General features: G+C 37.3%; 1 protein-coding gene across 11 annotated transcripts in view; it reads left to right on the top strand.

Moving 5' to 3' along the window:
• mecom (MDS1 and EVI1 complex locus) overlaps positions 1 to 19,793 on the top strand; it is a 388,765-nt gene that overhangs the window by 367,168 nt on the left and 1,804 nt on the right. For all 11 annotated transcript variants that reach the window (XM_062068346.1, XM_062068340.1, XM_062068345.1 and 8 more), the window contains 4 exons: positions 6,475 to 6,644; positions 9,986 to 10,130; positions 16,194 to 16,430; positions 16,513 to 16,699. In XM_062068346.1, coding sequence (XP_061924330.1) covers positions 6,475 to 6,644; positions 9,986 to 10,130; positions 16,194 to 16,430; positions 16,513 to 16,699 — 739 coding nt within the window. The remainder of the gene's footprint in view (positions 1 to 6,474; positions 6,645 to 9,985; positions 10,131 to 16,193; positions 16,431 to 16,512; positions 16,700 to 19,793) is intronic.

Below are 19,793 nucleotides of genomic sequence, written 5' to 3'. Positions count from 1 at the left end.
ACCACATGATGTTCGGACATCAGTCGAGGAAAATGATCAGAATACATAAATAACATCCTGTAATTCAATTTTGATTAAAAAAAAAATATCTTTATAGATTGGAAAATGAACACCAATGAGTTGACTGATGAACATTATCACATAATTTATTCAGAAAATATAAATAACAAGAAATAAAGGTAGAATACTATTAACCGTAACATCTAAGTGTAAAAAAAAAAAAACGACATTATGATTTGTACATTTTCATAATGCGCTTGTTCTATTTTTAAACAAAGAAAACAATCTGAAGTTGTCTTTATTTTTAAGTTATCAGTCCGGTCTACTGTGGAGTAGATTTTTGTCCCATGTGGCCCCCAATCTAAAATGAGTTTGACACCCCTGCCCTAAAGGTTTGAAGATTTCTGTTCTTTTATTTAATGGTCTGTTTGCGACGTTTACACAGTTCACTAGAGGGCGCCAACTTTCCAATGTTTTTTACACAGTATATTGCACCCTCTCATGGCTTCTCCTATGTATAACGTAATTACGTACGTACGTAACACATGCACGCGCATAAGCTTAAGCTTTAGGGAAAAAGCTAGTTTCTACCAAATTAATTCAATAATTTGTTTTTTTTAGTGCATGAGTGTGTCAGGCGGTGACATTAGGTTTAGGGTGTGCTGGGGGCCTTTCAGGAGTATAATATTAATACTAAATAAGTAGGGATGTAACGATAAGCGGTATTCATGTTAACAGCGGTAAAACTCCCTTCGTATTACTATACTTTTCAAATGTTCTTGTAATCAGACAATATTTTCGGTATATTAGATGGAATTTTTGAATGCCATTTAATATACCGAAAATATTGTCTGATTACAAGAACATTTGAAAAGTATATAAATAAGAAGACACAATGTACCTTTTTGAGCAAGGTTAGTATTACTGTTATAAATTAAAATTATCTTTGATAACTGCACTTGGATAAACTCACGGTCTGACTGGTACCAGCTCGCTAGCTTACATGCTAGCAGGAAAACAAGAGACATTAACACATTTCCCCATTAGGAAATTACATACCCCTATCTAAACTTTTTAAACACATTGCTGTCTGAACAATTAAGATATTTTATTGTGCGCATTGAACCTACAAGCTGTGTTCCCTTAGAACAGAGTAGAGATGTTCGATAATATCGGACTGCCGATATTATCGGCCGATTAAATGCTTTAAAATGTAATATCGGAAATTATCGGTATCGGTTTCAAAAAGTAACATTTATGACTTTTTAATACGCCGCTGTACGGAGTGGTACACGGACGTAGGGAGAAGTACAGAGCGCCAATAAACCTTAAAGGCACTACCTTTGCATGCTGGTCCAATCACATAATATCTACGGCTTTTCACACACACAAGTGAATGCATTTCATACTTGGTCAACAGCCATACAGGTCACACTGAGGGTGTCCGTATAAACAACTTTAACACTGTTACAAATATGCGCCACACTGTGAACCCACACCAAACAAGAATGACAAACACATTACGGGAGAACATCCGCACCGTAACACAACATAAACACAACAGAACAAATACCCAGAACCCCTTGCAGCACTAACTTTTCCGGGATGCTACAATATAACCCCCCCCCCCCTCCCAAACCCCACCCACCTCAACCTCCTCATGCTCTCTCAGGGAGAGCATGTACCAAATTCCAAGCTGCTGTTTTGAGGTATGTTAAAAAAAATTATGCACTTTGTGACTTCAATAATAAATATGGCAGTGCCAAGTTGGCATTTTTTTCCATAACTTGAGTTGATTTATTTTGGAAAACCTTGTTACATTGTTTAATGCATCCAGCGGGGCATGACAACAAAATTAGGCATAATAATGTGTTAATTCCATGACTATATATATCGGTATCGGTTGATATCGGAATCGGTAATTAAGAGTTGGACAATATCGGAATATCGGATATTGGCAAAAAAGCCATTATCGGACATCTCCAGAACAGAGTGATCGTTCTATACTCAGAGAACAACGAGATAAGGGTGCTTTTACGTTGCGTTTAAGGACAGCTGAATAGAGTAGGACGTCACAATGCACGCCACAAATAATAAATAACGACCCAAAACGGACAAGCGGTAGAAAATGAATGGATGGATGCATAATAGAATGTATTTGTCATGTAAATAAATCTTAAAGTGCTACAGTACAAACCAATATTTAAAACAAAACAGATAAAAACACTAAAGACTAAAACACAAAACATGCAATATAGTGGGTTTTCTAACAGTGTGGGATTTTTTATTTTTGTGTAAAAAAAATAACTTAGTCAAACGGTTTCAGTGTGTGTATAAGTGCTTTTTGAGCACATTAAAGACCCAAATGGGACCACTAATAAACTTGTTTAGGACCACACAAAGCTCTGATGGCAGCTGTACTGTATGTATTGAAAAAAACAAAACACCATTAATACAATGAGTAATCCCTGGCCAGAACGGAGCTTTTGTAGTTACCAAGATGGAGGAATGTTGACCACAGGGGAGGCAGAAAGACTGACACGGGCCTCTCCTGCCCCAGCCTGATAGCCTCCACTCCACAAACTGGCATGCCATTAAAGATCACCGCTGTTTATTGTAATGTGTTGTGGTGATAACCAGGGGGGGGGTCCCGAGGGACAGCCAATCCGGCGAGCTGATTCCAGCAGAAGAAAAGATGTAATCTTCTCGTATAATTTTGCGTGAAGAAACTTGGCAAGAGCGACTAATTTCACCTAGGATACAACACAATCTGTTGCGTGCTTATTCTGGGAGAGAAGAATGCAATTTTAATGCGCTGGCTGGAGATAAGAGGCGGTGCGGTTTCACCTTAAACATGCTCCTCCATCATGTCTGGATCTGTAGGACTGCGTGTGTTCCACGACTGACATCCAATTAGGATTCCCACAGAACCAAAGCAGTAAAGTAGAGATGTCCGATAATGGCTTTTTTGCCGATTTATTCCGATATTGTCCAACTCTTAATTACCGATTCCGATATCAACCGATACCGATATATACAGTCGTGGAATTAACACATTATTATGCCTAGTTTTGTTGTGATGCCCCGCTGGATGCATTAAACAATGTAACAAGGTTTTCCAAAATAAATCAACTCAAGTTATGGAAAAAAATGCCAAAATGGCACTGCCATATTTATTATTGAAGTCACAAAGTGCTTTTTTTTTTTTTTAACATGCCTCAAAACAGCAGCTTGGAATTTGGGACATGCTCTCCCTGAGAGAGCATGAGGAGGTTGAGGTGGGCGGGGTTGTGGGGGGGTGGTTGAGGTGGGGGGGGGGGTAGCAGGGGTGTATATTGTAGCGTCCCGGAAGAGTTAGTGCTGCAAGGGGTTCTGGGTACACTGCAAAAACTGAAATCTAAGTAAGATTAAATATCTCAAAAAAGGGTGATATTTGCTTATTTTCTGTCTGATAAGATAATTCTTCTCACTAAGCAGATTTTATGTTAGAGTCTTTTACTTGTTTTAAGGGTTTTGGTCCTAAATGATCTCAGTAAGATATTACAGCTTCTAGCTGAGATTTGATGACCTATATTGAGTAAAACATGCTTGAAACTAGAACATCAACTGTTGCAAAGCTGTGTCATCAACACTCAGAAGTATAAAACTACTTTTTTAAAGTAATAATTTCTTATTTCAAGCATGAAAAAAAAATCATGACTTTGACACAATTGTGTCTCATATTAAAACAGATGACAGCCAAATAGACTTGGCTGTTTTATTTTCAATGAAACAATAGAAAATACGTACTCATATAGTAGTACAGTTGTTATTAGTGAGAATATACTTATTTTAAGGTATTTTTGGGTTCATTGAGGTTAGCTAATTTTACTTGTTTTGGAAAGTCTTGACAAGCCAAATTTTCTTGTTCTATTGGCAGATAATTTTGCTTAGTTCAAATAAAATTATTATTATTATTTATTTTATTTTTTTTCTTGTTTTTGAACACTGACTTTTTGCAGTGTATTTGTTCTGTTGTGTTTATGTTGTGTTACGGTGCGGATGTTCTCCCGTAATGTGTTTGTCATTCTTGTTTGGTGTGGGTTCACAGTGTGGCGCATATTTGTAACCGTGTCAAAATTGTTTATATGGCCACCCTCAGTGTGACCTGTATGGCTGTTGACCAAGTATGATTGCATTCACTTGTGTGTGTGAAAAGCCGTAGATATTATGTGATTGGGCCGGCACGCAAAGGCAGTGCCTTTAAGGTTTATTGGCGCTCTGTACTCCTCCCTATGTCCGTGTACCACTCCGTACAGCGGCGTTTTAAAAACTCATAAATGTTACTTTTTGAAACCGATAATTTCCGATATTACATTTTAAAGCATTTATCTCTAAAAATGGTCAAAACAACTGAACTTGAAATGGTCATTCATCCATTAAATATGTCATATATTTCAAATTGTTTTATGCATGTAAAACTAGATTTAGTCTTTAACAAGGTTTTCCAAAATAAATCAACTCAAGTTATGGAAAAAAATGCCAACATGGCACTGCCATATTTATTATTGAAGTCACAAAGTGCATTATTTTTTTTTAACATGCCTCAAAACAGCAGCTTGGAATTTGGGACATGCTCTCCTTGAGAGAGCATGAGGAGGTTGGGGGGTAGGGGGTTAGTGGGTAGCGGGGGGGGGGGGGGTGTATATTGTAGCGTCCCGGAAGAGTTAGTGCTGCAAGGGGTTCTGGGTATTTGTTCTGTTGTGTTTTTTTTTTTCAAGTTTCAAGTTTTATTCACAATACCATAGAACAATTACAATAGTAGTGAATATAATTTAAATCATTCTGTTGTGTTTATGTTGTGTTACGGTGCGGATGTCCTCCCGAAATGTGTTTGTCATTCTTGTTTGGTGTGGGTTCACAGTGTGGCGCATATTTGTAACAGTGTCAAAATTGTTCATACGTCCACCCTCAGTGTGACCTGTATGGCTGTTGACCAAGTATGCTTGCATTCACTTGTGTGTGTGAAAAGCCGTAGATATTATGTGATTGGGCCGGCACGCAAAGGCAGTGCCTTTAAGGTTTATTGGCGCTCTGTACTCCTCCCTACGTCCGTGTACCACTCCGTACAGCGGCGTTTTAAAAAGTCATAAAAGTTACTTTTTGAAACCGATAATTTCCGATATTACATTTTAAAGCATTTATCTCTAAAAATGGTCAAAACAACTGAACTTGAAATGGTCATTCATCCATTAAATATGTCATATATTTCAAATTGTTTTATGCATGTAAAACTAGATTTAGTCTTTAACAAGATTTTCCAAAATAAATCAACTCAAGTTATGGAAAAAAATGCCAACATGGCACTGCCATATTTATTATTGAAGTCACAAAGTGCATTATTTTTTTTTAACATGCCTCAAAACAGCAGCTTGGAATTTCGGACATGCTCTCCCTGAGAGAGCATGTGGAGGTTGGGGGGTAGGGGGTTAGTGGGGAGCGGGGGGGGGCGGGGGGGGGGGGGCGGGGGGGGGGCTATATTGTAGCGTCCCGGAAGAGTTAGTGCTGCAAGGGGTTCTGGGTATTTGTTCTGTTGTGTTTGTTTTTTTTCAAGTTTCAAGTTTTATTCACAATACCATAGAACAATTACAATAGTAGTGAATATAATTTAAATCATTCAGTTGTGTTTATGTTGTGTTACGGTGCGGATGTCCTCCCGTAATGTGTTTGTCATTCTTGTTTGGTGTGGGTTCACAGTGTGGCGCATATTTGTAACAGTGTTAAAGTTGTTTATACGGGCACCCTCATTGTGACCTGTATGGCTGTTGCCCCGGGAGATTTTCGGGAGGGCCACTGAAATTCGGGAGTCTCCCGGGAAAATCGGGAGGGTTGGCAATAGGGCTGCAACTAACGATTAATTTGATAATCGATTAATCTGTCGATTATTACTTCGATTAATCGATTATTAATCGGATAAAAGAGACAAACTACATTTCTATCCTTTCCAGTATTCTATTGGGGGAAAAAACAGCATACTGGCACATACTTATTTTGATTATTGTTTCTCAGCTGTTTGTACATGTTGCAGTTTATAAATAAAGGTTTATTAAAAAATAATAATAATAATAAAAAATAAAAAAATGCCTCTGCGCATGCGCATAGCATAGATCCAACAAATCGATGACTAAATTAATCAGCAACTACTTTTATAATTGATTTTAATCGATTTAATTGATTAGTTGTTGCAGCCCTAGTTGGCAAGTATGACTGTGAGACGCAACTGCTCTGTACTTCTCCCTACGTCCGTGTACCACTCCGTACAGCGCCGTTTTAAAAAGTCATACATTTTAATTTTTGAAACCGATACCGATAATTTCCGATATTACATTTTAAAGCATTTATCGGCCGATGATATCGGCAGTCCGATATTATCGGACATCTCTAGTTTTCAGTTCCTATTTGTTCTCTCCTTAAAATATGCGTTTATTCCTGCAGGTGTAAATACTGCGACCGCTCCTTCAGCATCTCCTCCAACCTGCAGCGGCACATTCGCAACATCCACAACAAGGAGAAGCCGTTCAAGTGCCACTTATGCGACCGTTGCTTCGGTCAGCAAACCAACCTGGATCGCCACCTCAAGAAGCATGAGAACGGTAACCTGTCAGGTGAGCAGCAACCGCGGTCCCACTTTCTGTGTGACTCATCGAATGCCTGAACGTCAGGGCCGGCCCGTGGCATAGGCCGTATAGGCAAATGCTAAGGGCGCCGTCCATCAGGGGGCGCCACGCCAGTGCCACAAATGTTGGAGAAAAAAAAAAAAGAAAAAAAAAGTTGGTACTATTATTTCTAAATACAAAAAATAATCCCACGTTAATTAAAATGCAAAGTAAAGCCTATTTAATAGAAATATTATTTGTCAGAGCATTGCCCCCCCCCCCCCGCACGGTGCGCCCCCTCCCTTCCCGTATCATGACTCTTTATGGACGTCACTGCATCAAAAAATCAACACAACATGTCAAAACGGCCAAAACTGTCAGGTGCCCAGGGAAGAAAAAAGAGAAAAGAAGAGGAGAAACGAGAAAAAGACAGAGGTAGCAGGTAGGTAACGCTAGCCTACATGAAATTATTTGTCTGTGATAGTAACCTGACTTTTTAGCATTTAGCTAATGTTACATGATTCGGCAATTGCTAATCAATAAATAGCTAGTTCTGTTTTAACGTCGGGTTAATATTGTGGAGGGGGCTAAATTGTTATGGAAAATAATAATGTAACGTTAGGTAATTACAGTACTCCCACCTTACATTCCTCAGGGACATTTGTATTAGATCTTTTAAGCAGGTGTTTTTTGTTGACATTGTTATTGCCTTCTGGTTAGCTAATGTTTGCTCTGCAGGTAATAGTCACTTTTCCACCCCTTTATATATTAGGTATAGTTGTAAGCCTAGTTGTTAAAGTGCACATCATTAATGTTAATTAAGCAATATCACATGAGAGGGAATGCTGTTTTTTAATTTGAGCACTGCTGTGATTCGGTTAAAGATAATCATAACATAACGTTCTCATATAATATGTTAATTTGCTTTCTTTAAGTAAAAAAAAAGGTCAAAGACAAAGCTATTCGGTTTCTTGTGAGTATATACACTTCACTGCCGATGTGGGGGGGCGCCACCTAAAATCTTGCCTAGGGCGCCAGATTGGTTAGGGCCAGGCCTGCTGAACGTAATTCATCCGTGCTGCAAAATGATCTCAAAAGCTGAACAATCAAATGGTGTTCTCGTAAATCTGCCATCTCGCTTAACAAGAGCACAAAATAATGTTTTTGAAAGAGTTGCTTTCATCAGCAACACAGCTCGTGGATGTGACAGATGCTGAATCAGCAGAATGACACGTTGGTCAGCGAGTGATATTGAAGTACTCCCTCAAATAAGACAAACAGTCAAACATTGAGCGGCAAAACGTTGATGCAGACAATTATTTTTTCTTTTTTTTCTTTTTCCTGTCCAGCTACTCAGGCAAATCATATTGTTGATGTAGATGCCCCTATCAGCTGTACACATGTACTTTACAAAAGAGAAGTGTAGGATACTTCTCTTGTTGCCTTATTTGTATTTGACTTTATTAAATGGATTTATATTATTATTTGGTGCAGCCGGGCCGGAGCAGGAGGGGATAGAAAGTTAAAAAAAAAAAGAAGACAGAGGGGGAAATTGCGGGGACAAGAGGGGGATAAGACAGAGAGACAACAACAACAGCAGCAAACATAACAATAACAACAACAGAACAACATCAACAAATTGGATATGTACAAATATGAAGGTAAAGTGATAGCAAAGAAGTAGTTAGTGAAATAAATATTAATAATACAGAAATGCCAATGAGCATTATTACACTACAACTGGAGCAATACAAATACCAACATAAATAGCACTATTGATAATGAATAATACCAATAATAACCTCTATTATCAACAATACAATTGTTTCAAATGCAACAATACATATATGTAATGATACCTTGAAATACAAAAGAAAGCAGATAAATGGAGGGGAAGAAAGAGAAGCCAACTATAATAACCTTGTAGATTGTTATAGTAACAATAGGTTAAGCTTTGTCAGTGTGCCATGTGTTACCCAGTTTCCCCTAGGGCAACAAAGTTAATATATGTTTGATGAAACGTGATTATATGCATGAGTGTATGTATGTATATGTACTTGTATATGTACAGTATGTGTATATGTATGTTTGTACGGTGAATTTATATGTACAGTATGTGTATATGTATGTTTGTACAGTGCATGTATATGCAGACAATTCTAAAATTCCACTAGCCACTATTGACAGCGCTGTAAGTTTGAGACATAATATTTTTGTGTACTTCTAACCATTTTATTTGAAAATTGACCAATTTTACAAGCTAAGATAAAAAATATCTTAGAGTTGTAGGAAGATTTTGATTCAAATCAATTGAATTGAACTTCATTCAAGTATATTTAATTTAAGTGAAATTAAATTAATTGTATAACTTTGTATTTGATTGTACTTCACTCGACTTAATTAAATTAAATTTTACTTAATTACATTGTATTTAATTTCATTTAATTTTACTTAACTTAATGTAATGTATCATGTATTTTCCATTAACCTCTAGGCTTGACAAAGCTATAATTTTGGGACATCATATTTCTGTGTACTTGTTTAACAATTATGTTTGAAAATCATTGACAGTTACTACAAGATAATATAAAATTATATGAAGATTTTAATTGAATTAATTTTATTTGACGTAATTCAATTCGATTTTATTTAATTATATTTACATTTATTTATTTTGCTTTATTAATCTAATTTAGTAAAAGTTTTATAAAATTGTATTCAATTTTATTTAATTCAATCAAATTTAATTCAAATATATTTAAATTAAAATATTAAATGTATTTCAATTTAACTACATTTTACCTAATTTAATGTTTTAGGTATTTGCCACTATGTTTGAGAGCTCTACTAGATAATTTTTGGACATCATATGTATGGTTTTTTTAATTTAATGAATTTATTATAACGTAAATATATTACATTTTATTTGTATTTTATTAATTTTGTTTACTTTTATTTAAGCTAATTAAAAAAAAATCATTAAAATCAATGTCATTTAATTTAATGTAATTTTCATAGCTTGTATCCCAATTCCCCTAATTTAACCTAATTCAATTTAATTTAATTTAAAATGTATTATATTTTACTTGATTATCGTAATTAAAATGCATTTCATATATTTCCTAATTCACCTAATTCAGTCAAGTTTTATAACATATTACTAAATTTTTTTTAAATTTTTTATGTATTTTCTGCAGCAAAAAACCTTCCTTTGACCTTCCTTAGTTTTCACAATTTGCAATGCACAATGTTACCTGACCCTCTAATTCTGTTGATGCTGTTTGTCCAAAGCTGTAACAAAAAATATGAAGTTGAAAAATAAAATGTTATGTTCTCCTTTCTTCGTGCAGGCACTGCAATGTCATCGCCACAGTCTGAACCAGACGGAAGCAGCGCAATATTGGACGACAAAGAAGACTCTTACTTTAACGAAATAAGAAATTTCATCAGCAACACAGGCCAGAGCCAAACATCACCAGACCCCTCTGAAGAAGGGTACGTATCGTATGCACAGCAGAGCCTGAGATGAGTGAAAGTTACTATATGTACAACTAGAAGCACATATCAGCAAAACATATATATATATATATCGGCCAGTCTGTAAAACGTCCAATAAAGGAATAGAATAGAATAGAATAAATCTTTATTGTCCACCGAGGTGGGAAAATGTATTTAGCTCACCAACACCGGAGACAGAAAGTACTAGAATATAAACATTGTAACATTTAAAAACATCTGACATCCCATGGACAAAGATAAGACCTTCTGAAGGAAAGTTCTGTGGTCAGATGAAACAAAAATTGAGCTGTTTGGCCACAATATCCAACAATATGTTTGGAGGAGAAAAAGTGAGGCCTTTAATCCCATGAATACCAATCCTACCGTCAAGCATGGTGGTGGTAGTATTATGTTCTGGGCCTGTTTTGGAATGGAACTGGTGCTCTATAGAGTGTAAATGGGACAATGAAAAAGGAGGATTACGTCCAAATTCTTCAGGACAACCTAAAATCATCTTGGGCGCAGTTGGGTGTTCCAACAGGACAATGACCCCAAACACACATCAAAAGTGGTAAAGGAATGGCTAAATCAGGCTCGAATGAAGGTTTTAGAATGGCCTTCCCAAAGTCCTGACTTAACCATGTGGACAATGCTGAAGAAACAAGTCCATGTCAGAAAACCAACCCATTCAGCTGAACTGCACCAATTTTGTCAAGAGGAGTGGTCAAAAATTCAACCAGAAACTTGTGGATGGCTACCAAAAGTGCCCAATTGCAGTGAAACTTGCCAAGGGACATGTAACCAAATATTAACATTGCTGTATGTATACTTATGACCCAGCAGATTTGCTCACATTTTCAGTAGACCCATAATAAATTCGTAAAAGAACCAAACTTCATGAATGTTGTTTGTGACCAACAAGTATGTGCTCCAATCACTCTATCACAAAAAAATAAGAGTTGTAGAAATTATTGGAAACTGAAGACAGCCATGACATTATGTTCTTTACAAGTGTATGTAAAATTTGGCCACGACTGTATATTTATATATATTAGGGGTGTGGGGGAAAATTGATTCGAATTTGAATCGCGATTCTCACGTTGTGCGATTCAGAATCGATTCTCAATTTTAAAAAATCGATTTTTTTGTTTATTTAATTCTTTTATGTAAAAAAAAAATGTTTTATTTTTTTAATTGTTTTTTTTAATTAATCAATCCAACAAAACAATACACAGCAATACCATAACAATGCAATCCAATTCCAAAACCAAACCCGACCCAGCAACACTCAGAACTGCAATAAACAGAGCAATTGAGAGGAGACACAAACACGACACAGAACAAACCAAAAGTACTGAAACAAAAATGAATATTATCAACAACAGTATCAATATTAGTTACAATTTCAACATAGCAGTGATTAAAAATCCCTCATTGACATCATCATTAGACATTTATAAAAAAAAATTAAAAAATGAACAATAGTGTCAGAGTGGCTTACACTTGCATCGCATCTCATAAACTTGACAACACACTGTGTCCAATATTTTCACAAAGATAAAATAAGTCATATTTTTGGTTCATTTAATAGTTAAAACAAATTTACATTATTGCCATCAGTTGATAAAACATTGTCCTTTACAATTATAAAAGCTTTTTACAAAAATCTACTACTCTGCTTGCATGTCAGCAGACTGGGGTAGATGCTGCTGAAATCCTATGTATTGAATGAATAGAGAATCCTTTTGAATCTTGGCAAAAATCTTAGCCACACGATTATCAAATGTAATAGGAAAATTAATTCATACTGACCAAACTGGCTTCATGGAAGGTCGACAATCTTCAGACAATACAAGGAAATTGTTTAATGTTATTTACTATGCTAGAAGTCTCCCTTATCCCACAGCAGTATGTACTGTTGATGCGGAGAAGGCATTCCACCGCATAAACTGGTCATTTATGTTTTGCACATTACGTAAATTTGGATTTGGAGATAATTTTATACAATGGAATAAGATGCTTTATACAAGGCCCATGGCATCAGTCAAAACCAATAATCATATTTCAGAACCTTTTTCGTTAAAAAGAGGAGTAAAACAGGGATGTCCTGCATCTGGATTATTATTTAATTTGGTTATTGAACCCATAGCTGCAAAAATAAGAAGTGAAAATATTATTCATGTTATAAAAATTGGCTCTCAGTATAAAAAGCTATCGATGTATTGTGACGACATAATTCTCTACCTGTCACATGTTAACTCCTCTCTACACTATATCAATAATGTCATCACTGAATATGGCTGTTTATCAGGGTATAAAGTCGTGACGTAGTGGGTAGAGCAACCGTGCCAGAAACCTGAGGGTTGCAGGTTCGCTCCCCGCCTCTTACCATCTAAAAAATCGCTTCCGTTGTGTCCTTGGGCAGGGCACTTCACCCTTTGCCCCCGGTGCCGCTCACACCGGTGAAATGAATGATGAATAATAGGTGGTGGTCGGAGGGGCCGTAGGCGCAAAATGCAGCCACGCTTCCGTCAGTCTACCCCAGGGCAGCTGTGGCTATGAAAGTAGCTTACCACCACCAGGTGTGAATGAATGATGGGTGCAGAAAAACATGTAAAGCGACTTTGGGTACTTAGAAAAGCGCTATATAAATCCCAGGTATTATTATTATTATTATTAATTGGGACAAATGTGAAATATTACCACTTAACACTGCAAGAAATCACAAGTTCAGAACTCCAAAATTGGGTTTGGTTTTGAAATTGTATTGCATTATTATGGTATTGTTGTGTATTGTTTTCATTTAAAAAAAATAAATAAATAAAAAATCGATTTTGAATCGAATCGTGACCCCAAGAATCGATTCTGAATCAAATCGTGGGACACCCAAAGATTCCCAGCCCTAGTATATATATATATGTGTATATATTTGCCCACCATTGATGTGCTTTGTTAGTTATAATATTATAAGAACATCTCAGAGAAAAAAGAGCCTGTTTCTTATTGCCTGTATCATTTTTTTCTATTAAATACATAAATGAAGATATCAAAAAACGTTATGAGGTTATAAGAAAATCTCATGAACACACCGAATCTGGTTAAATCAAGTGATGTCTCTGTGCATGCGAGTTTGGCGGCGCATTATGCAAATACATTCTTGCCGCTGCGATCCGCTCAGATAGCCGTCGCGCAATCTGCTCGGCTCCCAGAGGTTTGTTTTCACGCGCCTCACGCCGGTGCGATCACAGGCCCGATTGTACGGCGAGATAGAGATCTCCCAGACTGCTGCGTGATTGGCCTCCGAGAGCAGGAGCCGGCGCTAGAGAGCCTCGGGAGGACAAAAAGAGAAGCCCGGAGGGAGGGTTTGGAGGGGTGGGGGGGGGGGGGTTAGGTAGCGCGGCACATCTGGAACCAACATGTCTGCCGACAGGAAGAGGGTATAGGGAGTGGGGTCACAAGGTCGGCCTGTGTTTCCTTTCAAAACGGTGCGCTTCTGACTGCTCCTGATAGATACTTTATCCCCAGCAAATTACCACGTTTGAAAGCGCAATTAGCGAATCTGTTTTCTTAATCACAGCGCTCTCGTCTTTGCCCCGTGAGCTCAACCAACGCAGCGTAAGCACCATCCCCAAATGCCGATCTGCCCGGCACGCGCTCGAATGCGGCGCCATCAAATGGATCGCAGCTCACGTGTGTCACTTTCCTAATCTGTCGCCTACGGTTCTACGTGCGAGCTCTTCCAGGACCTGACGAAAGACATCCCCGAGTGTAATTAGTGAATCGCTCTCAAGCGCGGTTCCAGATGATTTAGCAAATGGTGGTTTCCTGTGGGGCTGAGACAGAAGGAAAAATTAAGGCCGGGGCAGTTTGGATAGCTGGCCCTCCTTTCCCTGCACGGGGATAAGCAGAGCTCTCATAATTCAGCGTCCAAATGGGGGCTGTCAGCTAAATATTTTGCCCATTAGATGAATAGGAGATAGTCGTGAAAATAAACAAGACGAGAGGCAGAGCACTCCAGTTAAGTGCTGCAATGATCAAGCTGGTGCTGCTGTGCCCAGCGGGGCCCCACAGAACTCTAGCACCGTCCTGGTTCCGAGTCGCTGCTTTCCCACTCGGAAGCAAAACGCCGAAAGAAAGTTAAAAGTTAAAGGGCCACTGATAGTCACACACACACTAGGTGTGGTGAAAGTACCCTCTGCATTTGACCCATCCCCTTGCTCCACCCACTGGGAGGTGAGGGGAGCAGTGAGCAGCAGCGGTGGCCGCGCTCGGGAATCATTTTTGGTGATTTAACCCCCAATTCCAACCCTTGATGCTGAGTGCCCAGCAGGGAGGTAATGGGTCCTATTTTTATAGTCTTTGGTAGAGATGTCTGATAATGGCTTTTTTGCCGATATTCGGATATTGTCCAACTCTTAATTACCGATTCCGTTATCAACCGATACCGATATATACAGTCGTGGAATTAACACATTATTATGCCTAATTTTGTTGTGATGCCCCGCTGGATGCATTAAACAATGTAACAAGGTTTTCCAAAATAAATCAACTCAAGTTATGGAAAAAAAATGCCAACATGGCACTGCCATGTTTATTATTGAAGTCACAAAATGCTTTTTTTTTTTTTTAACATGCCTCAAAACAGCAGCTTGGAATTTGGGACATGCTCTCCCTGAGAGAGCATGAGGAGGTTGAGGTGGATATTCTAGCGTCCCGGAAGAGTTAGTGCTGCAAGGGGTTCTGGGTATTTGTTTTGTTGTGTTTATGTTGAGTTACGGTGCGGATGTTCTCCCGAAATGTGTTTGTCATTCTTGTTTGGTGTGGGTTCACAGCGTGGCGCATTTTTGTAACAGTGTTAAAGTTGTTTATACGGACACCCTCAGTGTGACCTGTATGGCTGTTGACCAAGTATGCATTGCATTCACTTGTGTGTGTGAAAAGCTGTAGATATTATGTGATTGGGCCGGCACGCAAAGGCAGTGCCTTTAAGGTTTATTGGCGCTCTGTACTTCTCCCTACGTCCGTGTACCACTCCGTACAGCGGCGTTTTAAAAATTCATAAATTTTACTTTTTGAAACCGATACCGATCATTTCCGATATTACATTTTAAAGCATTTATCGGCCGACCGATATTATCGGACACCTCTAGTCTTTGGTATGACTAGGCTGGGGTTTGAACTCCCGACCTACCGACCTCAGGGCGGACACTCTAACCACAAGGCCACTGAGCAGAATGAACACATTCCAGCCAGGTCTTTATTACACACTCAAGATGTCCCGATCCCGATCATGGGATCGGACCTGGAGTCGATATTTGTCTTTTTTAACTGATAACAGCTAAAGATTGTCGTCGCGTGAAAGATTCTTTCAACATGGATGCACGCTCAAGGAAAGACAATCACATTTCCGCCTCTTTGTAAATAGAGGTAAAACTCTCAACAATCGGTACTACAATTTCAAATAAAAATGTACAGTACGTAATAACGTGATTGATAGCCACACTCGGATAAACTGGCGCAAAATAGATTTTATTCTCGGTTTTTTACTTTTTTTAATTATAGGAAAATGAAAATGAACTTACTAGCTTAAATGCTAACATGAAAACAAGAGACATTAACGTCCTTCCCCATTACGAAACGACATATCCCAATCTAAACTTGTATAAACACATTGCTGTCAGAGTAACTAAGTCCTTGTTCACACTGCAGGTCTATTCCGATTTTTTTGCCCATCCATTTTTTACCGCTTGTCTCTTTCGGGGTTGCGGGGGGTGCTGTAGCCTATCTCGGCTGCATTCGGGCGGAAGGCGGTGTACACCCTGGACAAGTCGCCACCTCATCGTAGTTTTTTTTATGTTTAGTTATTGTGCACTCGCCACTTTTATTTTGTTAAAATATGTAAATATCACAAATGTAAGTAATGAGTAATTACTCATCAGATTTAAATTCTAAATATAAAAATGACTTGTTCACTTTAGTTTCTTGCTATAAAACATTTTCAGTGGGATTGCATGGAAGGTCAAACATCCCTGTTAAGTACATATTATTCTTGCTCTGCAGGGTCAATGGCGTCACTTTAGATGAAGAAAAGCCTTTGATGGCCAGCCGTGGGTCACATGACCTGGTAGACGACGACGCAGAGGAGCTGGGCGCTGACGACGAAGGGGAGGAGCCTGGCGACGCCCTGAACAAACCTCAGGAAGAGATGCCCTCCGATAACCTCAGCGGCGACATCATCCAAGACGAAATGGACTTCAGTACGACAAACGGCGTGAGCTGCAAAATCTCGCCAAGCAGGTAAAAAAAAAATCATAGCATCGGACCCAAACACAACTGTATCCCTTTTCCTTTACCATCGCTAATGATTGATGTTTTCCAGCTATACACATGAAGAAGAGCAGAGTGGCTTCTCAGCTTTGGATCAGATCCGACACTTTTCCGACATGCGCAAGCTGGATGAGAGCGAGATGAGCGACGGCGAAGGTGACGATGACGCTCGATCGTTCGGCCACCCCTCGCTGAGTGAGGCGGTCAAGCAGCCGCTCTTTCGGAAGTCCAAGTCACAGGTAAGAGCGCTTAGCCAGCGACTGTTGCCAGGCGAGAGAGTGCGTTGTGTAAATGTGCTGCGATGAGTTGATGGATATGGGCTAGTAGGCCTCCAACTTTTAACTTTTTAAGGTCAAGGCAAGTGTTGCCTTAAAAGAGGGCTCATATTTTAGGGCACTAAGGCAAACATTCTTTTCTTTCGAGGCAGGAGATATATATACATAAATTATATGTATTTCCGATATTACATTTTCAAAGCATTTATCTCTAATATATATATATATATATATATATATATATATATATATATATATATATATATATATATTAGAGATAAATGCTTTGAAAATGTAATATATATGTAATATACATATATATATATATATATATATATATATATATATATATATATATATATATATATATATATATATATATATATATATATATATATATATATATATATATATATATATATATATATATATATTAGAGATAAATGCTTTGAAAATGTAATATCGGAAATTATCAGTATCGGTTTCAAAAAGTAAAATGTAGGACTTTTTAAAACGCCGCTGTACGGAGTGGTACACGGACGTAGGGAGAAGTACAGAGCGCCAACAAACCTTAAAGACACTGCCGTTGCGTGCCGGCCCAATCACATAATACCTACGGCTTTTCACACACACAAGTGAATGCAAGACATACTTGGTCAACAGCTATACAGGTCACACTGAGGGTCGCCGTATAAACAACTTTAACACTGTTACAAATATGCACCACACTGAGAACCCACACCAAACAAGAATGACAAATACATTTCGGGAGAACATCCGCACCGTAACTCAACATAAACACAACAAAACAAATACCCAGAACCCCTTGCAGCACTAACTCTTCCGGGACGCTAGAATATCCACCTCAACCTCCTCATGCTCTCTCAGGGAGAGCATGTCCCAAATTCCAAGCTGCTGTTTTGAGGCATGTTAAAAAAAATAATGCACTTTGTGACTTCAATAATAAATATGGCAGTGCCATGTTGGCATTTTTTTCCATAACTTGAGTTGATTTATTTTGGAAAACCTTGTTACATTGTTTAATGCATCCAGCGGGGCATCACAACAAAATTAGGCACAATAATGTGTTAATTCCACGACTGTATATATCCGTATCGGTTGATATCGGAATCAGTAGTTAAGAGTTGGACAATATCGGAATATCGCATATTGGCAAAAAAGCCATTATCGGACATCTATATATATATATATATATTAGAGATACACTTACAATTAGTGCACCAACCCAAAAAACCTCCCTCCCCCATTTACACTCATTCACACTCATTCACACAAAAGGGATGTTTCTTTCTGTTATTAATATTCTGGTTCCTACATTATATATCAATATATATCAATACAGTCTGCAAGGGATACAGTCCGTAAGCACACATGATTGTGCGTGCTGTTGGTCCACTAATAATACTAACCTTTAACAGTTAATTTTACAAATTTTCATTAATTACTAGTTTCTATGTAACTGTTTTTATATTGTTTTACTTTCTTTTTTATTCAAGAAAATGTTTTTAATTTATTTATCGTATTTTATTTTGTAACATTTTTTAAAAAGTATCTTATCTTCACCGTACCTTGTTGTCCAAATTAGGCATAATAATGTGTTAATTCCACGACTGTATATATCGGTTGATATCGGTATCGGTTGATATCGGTATCGGTAATTAAAGAGTTGGACAATATCGGAATATCGGATATCGGCAAAAAGCCATTATCAGACATCCCTAATATATATATATATATATATATATATATATATATATATATATATATATATATATATATATATATATATATATATATATATATATATATATATATATATATATATATATATATATATATATATATATATATATATACATATATATATATATACATATATATATATATATATATATATATATATATATATATATATATATATATATATATATATATATATATATATATATATATATATATATATATATATATACAGTATATTACGGTAATATATATATATATATATATATATATATATATATATATATATATATATATATATATATATATATATATATATATATATATATATATATATATATATATATATTACCGGGCGGTAAAAAAAAAAAACATCTGTGTCCAGGTGACGCGTGGACTTCCGGAAATGTGCGTCCTTTAAAAAAGACGCAAAAAGTGCGTTAACGCCAACACTGTACATATATAAAAAAGAATGTTGAAAGATGGCACCTGATGGCCATAAGACGTAACTGCACGTGTTGTCCATATAGATAAAAATAGTGTTCATGTATGAGATCTAGGGCTGCCAATTATGGCCAAAGTAATAATTAAGATGATCAATATTGAAATCATGATTCCTGATTGTTAAGTAAAACAGTGTTGGGGTGTGAACGTAATACCGTCATGTCATTTGTAATGTCTAATAAAAAGGCTATAGATAAATGTTATCCATATATATATTAAATTCCACACTTCCAGTGGACCCGAACATCTTGTATGTAATAGAAATGTGTAGGGGGGTGTATGTGTGTGGTCATTAAATATGTCTTCTGATATATGTTCTTCACAGAAAATGAGCCAAAGTCAGTGAGTCTCAGTTTGAAAAATTAATTAATTGTATCATTTTTCTTTTAATACAAAATGAAAACGGGTCCCAAAGACCCGAACACCACACAAGGGATACTTTTAGTGTGGTGACAAGTGCGTCTGTCTGCAATATTGTCCACACCTGTCTCCATCCAAACACAGCGGTGCGCTCTTAAACGCACGCCGGGAAGCGAGGGAAATTAACGTTAAACCAAGCGCTTGGCTCCGTTTACTCCGAGGGGAAATTTCCGGAGCAAAGTCCGTGTAGCTTGCCCGCCATGATTGTCAAGCCAACAAGCCAAACGAAGCTAGTGCGCATGCGCCTGACTTCGTGTTGCCTAAAATGCATTAATTAATGAAGTTTTTTCTGTAATGAAAGAATTAGACGGTATTACTATTTTATCGCAAATTATTACCGTTAACAAGTAAAATGTCAAGGGCGGTCACGGCA

Source organism: Entelurus aequoreus, linkage group LG13 (assembly GCF_033978785.1).
Source record: "Entelurus aequoreus isolate RoL-2023_Sb linkage group LG13, RoL_Eaeq_v1.1, whole genome shotgun sequence".
NCBI classification, from domain to species: domain Eukaryota; kingdom Metazoa; phylum Chordata; class Actinopteri; order Syngnathiformes; family Syngnathidae; genus Entelurus; species Entelurus aequoreus.
Note: the sequence above shows the minus strand (reverse complement) of the source record. Positions and strands in the feature narration are given on the sequence as shown.